Here is a 12,364-nt window from a genome sequence, read left to right as displayed (position 1 = left end):
GTTAGCTGCCTTTTCCTGCTCTATTCTTTCCTTCTCTGGGGTGTCAGTGAGGATACAGCTTGACAATTTATTTTGTTATTGGTTTCCTTTTCTGTCTGCTGCCTTTGGATAACATGTGACAACCAACCCCCCAAAAAATGTGACGACCAACCCCAGTTTGAATTTCTTGCTAGCATCAAGGCCAACAACCATCTGACAACTAATTAGCTTGCTAACCACAATCTAAACTATAGTTTACCCTTCACACTTTGTATGGGTAACAACTGTTTTGTTATAAACCCATTGTGTAAAAGCCTATAAGAAAAATAGTGAGGAGCTAAATATTTTCAATTTGACATGAAAAACACAAACAGTCTTCTCATCTCAAATTCAGCAGTGTAACTCCAAGGAAGACTATGTAGGTGACCTTTGATCCCAATTCTGAATATTTACATACCAAAATTTCACAGACAGCGCCTTCTGGTTCGGCGCTATAGGGATTGTGACAACCAACCCGTATGACATATAACCCCATTTTCCCGTACAGATTCATCCGACTCCAATCTAAATTATAATAAAAGATTTTTCTATTGATTATGATCATGAAAATTCCAGTTTAATATGACATCATAGTATGACATTTCAACCTCATTTAACCAACATTTTATCCGTCAAACAATCAAATGTAACTAGAGATATATTGTTTATTATTATTTTTATTTTTTTTGCCATTGTACTAAGTTGTAAGAACAAGATTTGTAGGATAAATAAATTGCTGGTGCTTTCTCTCTAAAGACAGAGGAGGAAATACAATAACATGCAAATACAAATAATCATCAATCATTTAGAGCACAGAGAACTTTACACGTTCATGCAGAGAAATGTCTGTTCAGGTAAAGTAAAGTCAACATGACTATTGATAGCAAATGAGATGTCAAAGTCCGGCCCATAGAGTTTGATTGACAGCTGATCTCAGTGCTGTGGTATAATACAACAACAATCATCTCTCAGATACAAACATGAAGACAAAATAGGTTTAAATATTCAAATACACAGTCTAACCTATTGTCCCTTTAATTACTTTTGTATATTTGAGTTCACAAAACTCAGCAGTGACTCCAATACAATGAAGCCATAGTCCAGCATAGAGCGGCTGAGTGAATCTGGTCTGGACTCTGTGTAGGAGAGTCATTGTCATGGTTCCAGAGACGCTGTAGAAGGACAAAATGCCTGCCCTGTGATCCAGGTACACTCCTATTCTGGAGGGGGAAGGACCTGAGATGGGAGTTTGGACTTTGTTGAAGCAGAATTTTAAACTGTTTTTGGAACAATGTAATGCCCAGGATTGATAATTGTTTCCAAATCCACTTTCATTCAAGCCCCCTGCTCTGCCGATAGTTTTGTATGCGACTGCTACATAGACTTCATCCCCCCACCACTCCACCTCCCAGTAACCACGTCCGGTCAGACTCTCTGCACTCAGGACCTCCCCCCAGCTAGTGAATTTGTCTGGATGACTAGAATAAGACTGATGTTGTGCCATTCTTGAAGCTCTTTTGTTCCCCTTAGATAATACCAGCTTTGTGTATGCTGTGTTTGGATCCAGTGTGAGTTCACGTGAATATCTTAAGAAGTCAGTTCTGGTCTTGGGCTCTGGTTGAGGTAGTAAAACATCCACACTAGTCACTGTCTGTGAGATGTTTGTCCATGATGAACATCTTCATCACCTCATCGTGACGAGAGCAGATGTTCTCCTGGAGCTTCTTGGATGGCTCCACCAGCTTGTGTTTTTTAAATATTTCCTGATGAGGCTGGAGGTGTTTCTCACAGTAAGATACCATACAGACCAGACAGGAGTGGAGGGCTTGCCTTTTTCTCCCAGTGCAGACGTCACAGGCCACATCTTCAGGTCCAGCATAGCAGAGATCGGCAGGAGAAGCAGCTTGGAGTCCAGTCTTCTTCAGCCCTTCCACTAAAACTGCCAACATGGTGTTTTTCAGCAGCAGAGGCCTCGGGGTGAATGTCTGCCTACACTGAGGGCAGCTGTAGATTTCCTCATTATCCTTTTCATCCCAGTAGTCTTTGATACAGTTCATGCAGTAGCTGTGTCCACAGTGTAGAGTCACCGGATCCTTCAGTAGATCCAAACAGATCGAACAAGAGAAAGTTTCCCGATCCAGCTGAACTCCTTTCTGCGCCATTTCAACTCTCTCTCTCTCTCTGTGTGTGTGTGTGTGTGTCAGCGACTGTCTGAGTTTGCTTTCACTAGAACCGAAACTTAGCTTGAGCTCTGATCTGAACAGCGTGTGGGTTACACCCATCTTCATGAATGTAGACTATCGAGCTTTGCTTCATTCCAGCAAGAGGAGCGGTTTGTATGAGAGAGATACTGTGTGTTTAACACTTGGTTACTAGAGAACATTTTGAAATACATCAGATCATTCCTAAAACCGTTGGTAAATATGGAGAAATGTCTACATTCCAATAGTAAAAGATATAGGGGGATACATATTAGTTTAGACTTAATCATGCTACACTGTTATCAGGTCCTTACACACAGGCCAGGCCTTATGTCGCATCTCTATGACATCATCAAAGGTAGCCTCTGTAGTCTTTCACTGTAACTATGTCTATTAGTAACATAACACCACAGTTACCCTTCTAAGCAAAGTGGCTTGACTGCATTTTATCTTAACAAGGAAAACAAGCTTAATCTTGATAAAAAAAATCTTAAACCAAAGTAAACAAACGTATATTTCTTCCTGAGCCTCGAAAGTAAGGCAGGCAATTGTAAATATAAACACACAGACTTTTCTATCCTTGTAAACAAAAAATAACTGTCTTTTTTAACAAGTTTTTACCAACATTTAAACACATTTGAGAACCTTCTGAACATTCTGGTTTGATTGCTGTCTCTGAAATGTCTCTAGTTTTCAATAGATTTTGAATTCATAAGTCCAATCTGACTGGTCTCATCACAGCTCGCCCATACCTGGTTCTTGGGGTGGATGTCAGTTCTGCAATGTTCAGGTTTTGTGGTTCCGTTGAACTCTGGCCCGGAACACATCCGGAGGGGGGGAGGGGGTCTCTGCTACACCACCTCCACTCTGCTCTGGTGAGCGCTCCATGGGGATGAGATGGTGACGATTTGGACCTGACTTTCCTATGAGGTCCATCCACAATGTATGAGAGTGGGGTGGTGTGGCTGCCGATAACAGCTTCGAATATTGAACTACAAGCTTCTGTTTCCCATTCAGACACACTTATGTAAATCACTTTGAAATATTCTTAAAAGAGAGACAGTCTCTGAAGGTGAAAATGTTTCGCTTACTGTAATGTGAACACTGTCATTTCAATTATTAGTTCATCATTTTATCCACCGGGTATGAAGACAATAACAAACACATTCCTGAAAAAAGAAAATCTTTATTTATAATGTAAACTGTCAGTTTGTTCACACATTACATCAGTAAAGTCTGTTCAATGATTTCATGTACATATTCACTTGACTTCAATCTAAATTATAAGAAAAATAATGAATGATTTCTCTATTGAATATGATCATGAAAATTACAGTTTTATATGACATCACAGAAGGACATTTCAACCTCAATTTAAACAGTATGATTTGATCTGTCAAACAATGGAATGTAGATCTAACTATGGATATATTTACATTTGTTTTGTAAAAAGTGGTACAAGTACAACAATTGTAGGATAAATAAAGATCCAGTGCTTTCTGTCTAAAGACCCACACAGAGGAAAAAGACACAACAACATGCAAATACATCAAAACAAATATTCAACAATCATATTTAGAGCACAGAGAAGTTTACACGTTCATGCACAGAAAAGTCAGTTCAAGTAAACTAAAGTCAACATTAGCATTGATAGCCTCCGTGGCTAAACAAACACAGGAAATATTTTGTATTAAAACAAATGAGAAGATGTCAAAGTCCCGCCCATGAAATTTGATTGACAGCTGATCTCAGTGCAGTGAAGAAATACAACAATTCAACAATCTAACCCTAACCCTCCCACCAACAAATATGAAGACTAAATATTTTTATAGAATTGTATTTTAGAACGGAGATCAATCGTCTGACATGTGAAAACAAGATCTAATGCAACATCCGAATCAGGAATTTTTTCGACCAACTGACATGACAGTATTTTTGCGTGGCGTTGACAGATATTACTAACTCCTTTTAATATACATATTAACATTCAGTTTACCCCCCAAATAACATAGTTACAAGGATTTAGTGAATGTTGGTTGCCAGGGCCTTTAAGGATTAAAATTCACAGAGTCTAACCTACCGTCCCTTAAATTACTGTTGTCTATTTGAGTTTACAGAGCTCAGCAGTGGTTTTATCATAAATCCATAGTCCAGCATAGAGCGGCTGAGTGAATGTGGTCTGGACTCTGTGTAGGAGAGTCATGGTCATGGTTTCAGAGACGCTGTAGAAGGACAGAATACCTGCGCTGTGATCCAGGTACACTCCTATTCTGGAGGGGAAAGGACCTGAGACGGGAGTTTGGATATTTTTGTACGAAAATGTACATTTGTTTTGCACACAATCTAATGCCCAGGATTTATCATTTCCTCCAAATTTACATTCTATCCCGAACCCTGATCTGCTGACATTCTTGTATGTGACTGCTACATGAACCCCATATCCACTCCACTCCACCTCACAGTAACAACGTCCAGTCAGACTCTCTGCACTCAAGACCTGATAATAAACAGTGAATCTTTCTGGATGACTAGAATAAGACTGTTGTCCCAATCTTGTAGCTTTTCTGTTCCCCTCAGATAATAACAGCTCTGTGTGTGCTGTGTTTGGATCCAGTGTGATGTCACGTGAATATCTTAAGAAGTCGGCTCTGGTCTTGGGCTCTGGTTGTGACAGTAAAACATCCACATCGTCAGTCACGGTCTGTGAGATGTTTGTCCATGTCTCTCTCAGGACGTCCTGTAGTTTATCTCTGGCTTCTAACACAGCCTCTGTCACGTCCTCAAAGTATCTCAGAGGACGGATGTGGATGCTGGATGTAGATTCACTGAGTGCTGACAGGGATGGGCAGTTGTGTAGAAACTGGTTGTGATCCTCTGTGTGTGAGAGCGTCTTCAGCTCAGCGTCTTTCCTCTTCAGCTCAGCGATCTCCTGCTCCAGCTTCTCCTGAAGATCTTTGACTCGACTCACTTCAGTTTCCTGCCTTGATCTGACCTGCTGCTTCACATCAGAGCCTCTTTTCTGGATGAGACGGATCAGCTCGGTGAAGGTCTTCTCACTGTGCTCCACTGCTTTATCAGCAGAGCCATTGATAGCCACCACCTCTTGTTGAATCCCCTTCACATCTTTCTCTCTGTCCTGGATTCTCTGCTGGATGGTTTGCCGACTCACCTCGAGCTCTTTCTGCCTCTCGGTCCGTTCTGCTGCAGCTGACACTGTGTCGTGGCCTTTGTGTTCGTCCACGGAGCAGAGATAACATATACACTGCTGATCAGTGCGGCAGAACATCTTCATCACCTCATCGTGACGAGAGCAGATGTTCTCCTGGATGTTCTTGGATGGCTCCACCAGTGTGTGTTTTTTAAATATTTCCTGATGAGGCTGCAGGTGTTTCTCACAGTACGAAGCCTTACACATCAGACAGGACTTGAAGGCTTTCAGTTTTCTCCCAGTGCAGACGTCACAGGCCACATATCCAGGTCCAGCATAGCAGAGATCGGCAGCAGGAGAAGCAGCTTGGAGTCCAGTCTTCTTCAGCTCCTCCACTATAACTGCCAACATGGTGTTTTTCAGCAGCAGAGGCCTCGGGGTGAATGTCTGCCTACACTGAGGGCAGCTGTAGATTTCCTCATTATCCTTTTCATCCCAGTAGTCTTTGATACAGTTCATGCAGTAGCTGTGTCCACAGGGAAGACCCACCGGATCATTCAGTAGATCCAGACAGATCGAACAAGAGAAAGTTTCCCGGTCCAGCTGAACTCCTTTCTGCGCCATTTCAACTCTCTCTCTCTGTGTGTGTGTGTGTGTGTGTGTGTGTGTGTGTGTGTGTGTGTCAGCGACTGTCTGAGTTTTCTTTCACTAGAAACGAAACTTAGTTTGAGCTCTGATCTGAACAGTGTGTGTGTGTGCAGTGAATGGGGCCTGTCAACTGGTTACACCCATCCTACATGACTGAGGATCTAAAGGGGAGGGAACTAGGACATGTGTGTACAGAGTGGAGCTGGCTGTACTTTAGAGCAGGAACAAGAGGGAGGGTTTATCGAGCTTTGCTTCTTTACAGCAAGAGGAGCGGCTTGTATGAGAGAGATACTGTGTGTTTAACAGTTGTTTACTAGAGATCATTTGGAAATACATCAGATCATTCCTAATACCTATGGTGAATATGGAGAAGTTTATACATTCCTATAGTAAAATTTACAGGAGGAAACATATTACTTTAGACTTTATCTTAAGCGTGCCATAAATGTCACTGTGCCTGCTGACATCAACTAGATCAGAACAAGATTAAAGGTTGTTTATTATGCCAACAAAGGAGGGTGCTAAAGGCCAAACAGTTCAGTTGTTGTCCTGCAGGAAGACATGTACAAACTTCACTGAGCACAACACAAAGAAAGAGAGATTTAAATGTATTTTATATCCAGTGGTGGCCAGTTACGGACTACATTGAATTGAGTACTGAAGTTGAGTAAATATTTTGACTTTAAGTTGTATATCTGCTTTTTTTTTGGAAACTCATGACTTTCACTCCATTACATTTTGAAGACAAATATTGTACTGTTGACTCCATTACATTTCTAGGAAGCTTGTCCATGTTGTGTTCTTAAATAAAACTTGTGAGTCGTTCTGTCTATAACCATGAGTGTTTATTCACAACTCACACATGCTACACTGTTATCAGGTCCTCACAGACTGCCCTTATGTCGCAATTGAATGACATCATCAAAGGTAGCCTCTGTAGTCTTTCACTGTAACTCTGTGTATTAGTCAGATAACACCACATCTCCCCATTTAAGAAAAATGGCTTGACTGCATTTTATCAGAACAAGGAAAACAAGTTGTATCTTGATTAACTGAATCTTTACCTCAAGTAATCAAACACATATTTCTTCCTGAGCCTCTAACATGGCAGGCAATTGTAAACAAGAAATCATGGACTATTCTATCCTTGTAAACAAAAATAACGGTCCTCTTTAACAAGGTTCAACCAACATTTAAACACATTTGAGAAACATTCTGAACATTTTGGTTTGATTATAGTCTCTGAAATGTATCTAGTTATCAACACATTTTCAATATATAAGTCCAATCTAACTGGTCTCATCACAGCTCTCCCATACCTGGTTCTTGGGATGGATGTCAGTTCTGCAATGTTCAGGTTTTGTGGTTCCGTTGAACTCTGGCCCAGAACACATCCAGGGGGGGGGGGGGGGGCTCTGCTACACCACCTCCACTCTGCTCTGGTGAGCGCTCCATGGGGATGAGATGGTGACGATTTGGACCTGATTTTCCTATGAGGTCCATCCACAATGTATGAGAGTGGGGTGGTGTGGCTGCCGATAACAGCTTAAAATACTGATCTACAGGCTTCTGGTTCCAAATCAGACACACTTACGTAAATCACTTTGAAATATTCTTAAAAGAGAGACAGTCTCTGAAGGTGAAAATGTTTCGCTTGCTGTAATGTGAACACTGTCATTTCAATTATTAGTTCATCATTTTATCCACCGGGTATAGAGACAATAACAAACACATTCCTGAAAAAAGAAAATCTTTATTTAGAATTTAAACCTTCAGTTTGTTCACACATTACATCAGTAAAGTCTGTTCAATGATTTCATGTACATATTCACTTGACTTCAATCTAAATTATAAGAAAAATAATGAATGATTTCTCTATTGATTATGATCATGAAAATTACAGTTTTATATAACATCACAGAAGGACATTTCAACCTCAATTTAAACAGTATGATTTGATCTGTCAAACAATGGAATGTAGATCTAACTATGGATATATTTACATTTGTTTTGTAAAAAGTGGTACAAGTAGAACAATTGTAGGATGAATGAAGATCCAGTGCTTTCTCTCTAAAGACCCACACAGAGGAAAAAGACACAACAACATGCAAATACATCAGAACAAATATTCAACAATCATATTTAGGGCACAGAGAAGTTTACATGTTCATGCACGTTCAAAAGTCAGGTCAGGTAAATTAAAGTTAGCATGAGCATTGATAGCCTCCCTGGATAAACACACACAGGAAACAATTTGCAGAAAAACAAATGAGAAGATGTCAAAGTCCCGCCCATAAAGTTTGATTGACAGCTGATCTCTGTGCAGTGAAGAAATACAACAACAATCATCTTTCAGCAACAACCATGAAGACAAAATAAGTTTAGGTATTAAAATACAGAGCGCTTTCCCCAAAAGGTGCTCCGACGAACTTTCAGTTTGTTGTTATTTATTCTTCCACCCCCTTTGGACAGAAGTGGTAGTGTTTTTACTAGGACAGCTGTTGTTCCTGGTTTGAGTGGACTCATGGATAAGGTATTAAGAAAAACTATATAAAAATAGCATTCTTTGCACTGATGGTCTCGTTTGCTGTTACATGTAATTTATGATCATCAGAGGAGAAATTAGACTTTCTGAAATATTTAAATGTTCCTCATAGCACCTTTTTAAATAACTTTTTTTAAACATTCTATTTGAGTTTACAGAACTCAGCAGTGGCTCCATCATTTTCCCCAAATTCAAGATAAGGAATCCATAGTCCAGCATAGAGCGGCTGAGTGAATGTGGTCTGGACTCTGTGTAAGAGAGTCATGGTCATGGTTTTAGAGACGCTGTAGAAGGACAGAATACCTGCACTGTGATCCAGGTACACTCCTATTCTGAAGGAGGGAGGACCTGAGACGGGAGTTTGGACATTTTTATACCAAAATGTAAGTTGGTTTTGGATACAATCTAATGCCCAGGATTTATCATTGTGTCCAAATCCACGTGCACTCCCGCCTCCTGCTCTGCTGATATTCTTGTATGCGACTGCTACACAAACCCCATATCCACTCCACTCCACCTCACAGTAACAACGTCCAGTCAGACTCTCTGCACTCAGGACCTGACCCCAGCTAGTGAATCTGTCTGGATGACTAGAATAAGACTGTTTTTGTCCCATTCTTGTTGCTCTTCTGTTCCCCTCAGATAATAACAGCTGTTTGTGTGCTGTGTTTGGATCCAGTATGATGTCACGTGAATATCTTATGAAGTCAGCTCTGGTCTTGGGCTCTGGTTGTGGCAGTAAAACATCCACATCATCAGTCACTGTCTGTGAGATGTTTGTCCATGTCTCTCTCAGGACGTCCTGTAGTTTATCTCTGGCTTCTGACACAGCCTCTGTCACGTCCTCAAAGTATCTCAGAGGACGGATGTGGATGCTGGATGTAGATTCACTGAGTGCTGACAGGGATGGGTAGTCGTGTAGAAACTGGTTGTGATCCTCTGTGTGTGAGAGCGTCTTCAGCTCAGCGTCTTTCCTCTTCAGCTCAGCGATCTCCTGCTCCAGCTTCTCCTGAAGATCTTTGACTCGACTCACTTCAGTTTTCTGTTGGGATCTGACCTGCTGCTTCACATCAGAGCTTCTTTTCTGGATGAGACGGATCAGCTCGGCGAAGGTCTTCTCACTGTGCTCCACTGCTTTATCAGCAGAGCCATTGATAGCCTTCACCTCCTGCTGAAGGACCTTCACATCTTTCTCTCCGTCCTGGATTCTCTGCTGGATGGTTTGCCGACTCACCTCGAGCTCTTTCTGCCTCTCGGTCCGTTCTGCTGCAGCTGACACTGTGTCGTGGCCTTTGTGTTCGTCCACAGAGCAGAGATAACAGATACACTGCTGATCAGTGCGGCAGAACATCTTCATCACCTCATCGTGACGAGAGCAGATGTTCTCCTGGATATTCTTGGATGGCTCCACCAGTGTGTGTTTTTTAAATATTTCCTGATGAGGCTGCAGGTGTTTCTCACAGTACGAAGCCTTACACATCAGACAGGACTTGAAGGCTTTCAGTTTTCTCCCAGTGCAGACGTCACAGGCCACATCTCCAGGTCCAGCATAGCAGAGATCGGCAGCAGGAGAAGCAGCTTGGAGTCCAGTCTTCTTCAGCTCCTCCACTATAACTGCCAACATGGTGTTTTTCAGCAGCAGAGGCCTCGGGGTGAATGTCTGCCTACACTGAGGGCAGCTGTAGATTTCCTCATTATCCTTTTCATTCCAGTAGTCTTTGATACAGTTCATGCAGTAGCTGTGTCCACAGGGAAGAGCAACCGGATCATTCAGTAGATCCAGACAGATCGAACAAGAGAAAGTTTCCCGATCCAGCTGAACTCCTTTCTGCGCCATTTCAACTCTCTGTGTGTGTGTGTGTGTGTGTCAGCGACTGTCTGAGTTTACTTTCACTAGAAACGAAACTTAGTGTGAGCTCTGATCTGAACAGCGTGTGTGTGTGCAGTGAATGGGGCCTGTCAGCTGGTTACACCCATCCTACATGACTGTAGATCTAAAGGGGAGGGAACTAGGACATGTGTGTACAGAGTGGAGCTGGCTGTACTTTAGAGCAGGAACAAGAGGGAGGGTTTATCGAGCTTTGCTTCTTTACAGCAAGAGGAGCGGCTTGTATGAGATATTGTGTGTTAACACTTTCCTCTGCCACATCCAACCACAGATCTTTGTGTGTGTGTGTGTGTGTGTGTGTGTGTGTGTGTGTGTGTGTGTGTGTGTGTGTGTGTGTGTGTGTGTGTGTGTGTGTGTGTGGATATATTGTTGTGTACTGGGGATTGTTAAACTGTCATTAAGTAAATACCAGAAATCAGTGAGCAGGAGGAAGAAAGCCCTTATGTTTAAGTTGCATCTTTGTGTTTGTTTTAGGAGTCTAGGTAAAAGAAACTTTCTTTTGTTAAACCTTTGTTATGGTTGATACTGATAGGTAAGTTTAGGTAATGTATGTCCGTTGTTTTGGGCACTACTCTGGGAAATATAATATACATTTTAATAATTTGGTGCTAAATTCAACTGTCCGTTCAGGTTCACGTACACCAGGGACAATTTGATCATTTGGAAATTAACTGCAAGTGTTTATTCACAAGTCACACAATGCTACACTGTTATCGGGTCCTCACACACTTCCCCTATGTCGCACCTCTATGACATCATCAAAGGTAGCCTCTGTAGTGTCTGTAGTCAGGAAAACAAGGTTGCGTTCCGAATCGCATACTTTCTACTATATAGTATGTAGAAAAAAGATTTAGGATGTCCCGATTCTTATGGCCAGATTTAGGATGGTTAGAAGTACCCGGATGTCCTACTTCATGCGGCCAAGATTGTTAGTGTTGAAAAGTGCATCCTATTTGGGCGATTCTGACCCACAATCCAGTGCGCACGTGAAGTGGCGTAACATCGACGAAGCCTCCATATGAAAACAAACGGGGATGCGACGGATATAAAAGCAAGAGGCAAGATCAAGGCGCAATGTTATGATGAAATAAGAGAGTAAAGTATGTCCCAATAGTATGCCTACTGCATCCTAACTAGATTATTTTTATCGTCGGATGTAGTATGTAGAATAGAAAAAAGAGAGAGTATGCGATTCGGAACGCAACCCAAGTGTTATCTTGATCAAATAAATCTTAAATCATCTCTAACCACTACACTATGTGTGTATGGATGGGTGAATGTGGTTAGAAATGTAAAGCGCTTTGGGGCTTTTTACCATTCCTTTTCTCTCTGAGCAACACCTTCACTGTCAGAAAGAGCAGCGTCCAGAATAGTTGGAAGTTGTGGCACCATTGTGCGAAGCCTCCTCCCATATCAGAAGCTGGGCTGGTATGTATCAATTCTGCAGTGGGTGAGGTAGCTCTGTGCGCGAGCAAAGTTGGGAGGGGTCGGTAGCTTTCTTTTGGAGACCTTCCACAATATTAACACTTAACAGCGTGTTCTGCCTCTCCATTAAAGCTGGGGTGGAGGATTTGGGGAGAAAATAGCAGTTGGGATAGAGATTCGAATGCAAATACCTCAACCGCTCCACTTGTTCTCTTTGGTCCCTCCCCTATGGTCCCTCCCTGACACGCTCTACACCAACAAAGTCGTGTCAAAGTGAATGGACAGTCCCAACAGCCGATAAGAACAGAGAAGCGGAGCCTCGCTCTGATTGGTCAGCTCATGTTAACTTTGACCAATCAGAAATCATATACCCCAGCTTTAATTTGGGGAAACCTTGAGCCCCTGGGAACATGGCTGAAGGCAGTAATATGTCTCTGCAAATGCTGGAAAGGTGGTTCTGGAGACTTGAGGCCCATTTTCATTCACCACTT

At 41.9% G+C, this 12,364-nt stretch overlaps 2 protein-coding genes across 2 annotated transcripts; both read right to left on the bottom strand.

The window, feature by feature from the left end:
- Positions 1-1,582: 1,582 nt before the first annotated feature.
- Positions 1,583-2,180, bottom strand: LOC307255666 (E3 ubiquitin/ISG15 ligase TRIM25-like; the record flags this gene model as incomplete). The annotated part of the gene is made up of 1 exon (XM_080034401.1): positions 1,583-2,180. The coding sequence occupies one exon, from the start codon at positions 2,178-2,180 to the stop codon at positions 1,659-1,661; it is 522 nt and encodes a 173-aa protein (XP_079890527.1). The 3' UTR covers positions 1,583-1,658.
- Positions 2,181-3,461: 1,281 nt separating this feature from the next.
- LOC307255452 (uncharacterized protein) lies at positions 3,462-10,397 on the bottom strand (the record flags this gene model as incomplete). Its single annotated transcript, XM_080034137.1, has 2 exons — positions 3,462-6,060; positions 8,706-10,397. 2 exons carry the CDS (start codon positions 10,395-10,397, stop codon positions 4,321-4,323), a joined length of 3,432 nt encoding a protein of 1,143 aa, XP_079890263.1. The 3' UTR covers positions 3,462-4,320.
- Between the last annotated feature and the right edge of the window lie 1,967 nt (positions 10,398-12,364).

The sequence above is a fragment of the Ammodytes marinus genome, assembly GCF_949987685.1.
Source record: "Ammodytes marinus genome assembly, chromosome: 9".
NCBI lineage: Eukaryota > Metazoa > Chordata > Actinopteri > Uranoscopiformes > Ammodytidae > Ammodytes > Ammodytes marinus.
This window is presented reverse-complemented; position numbering and strand designations above follow the sequence as displayed.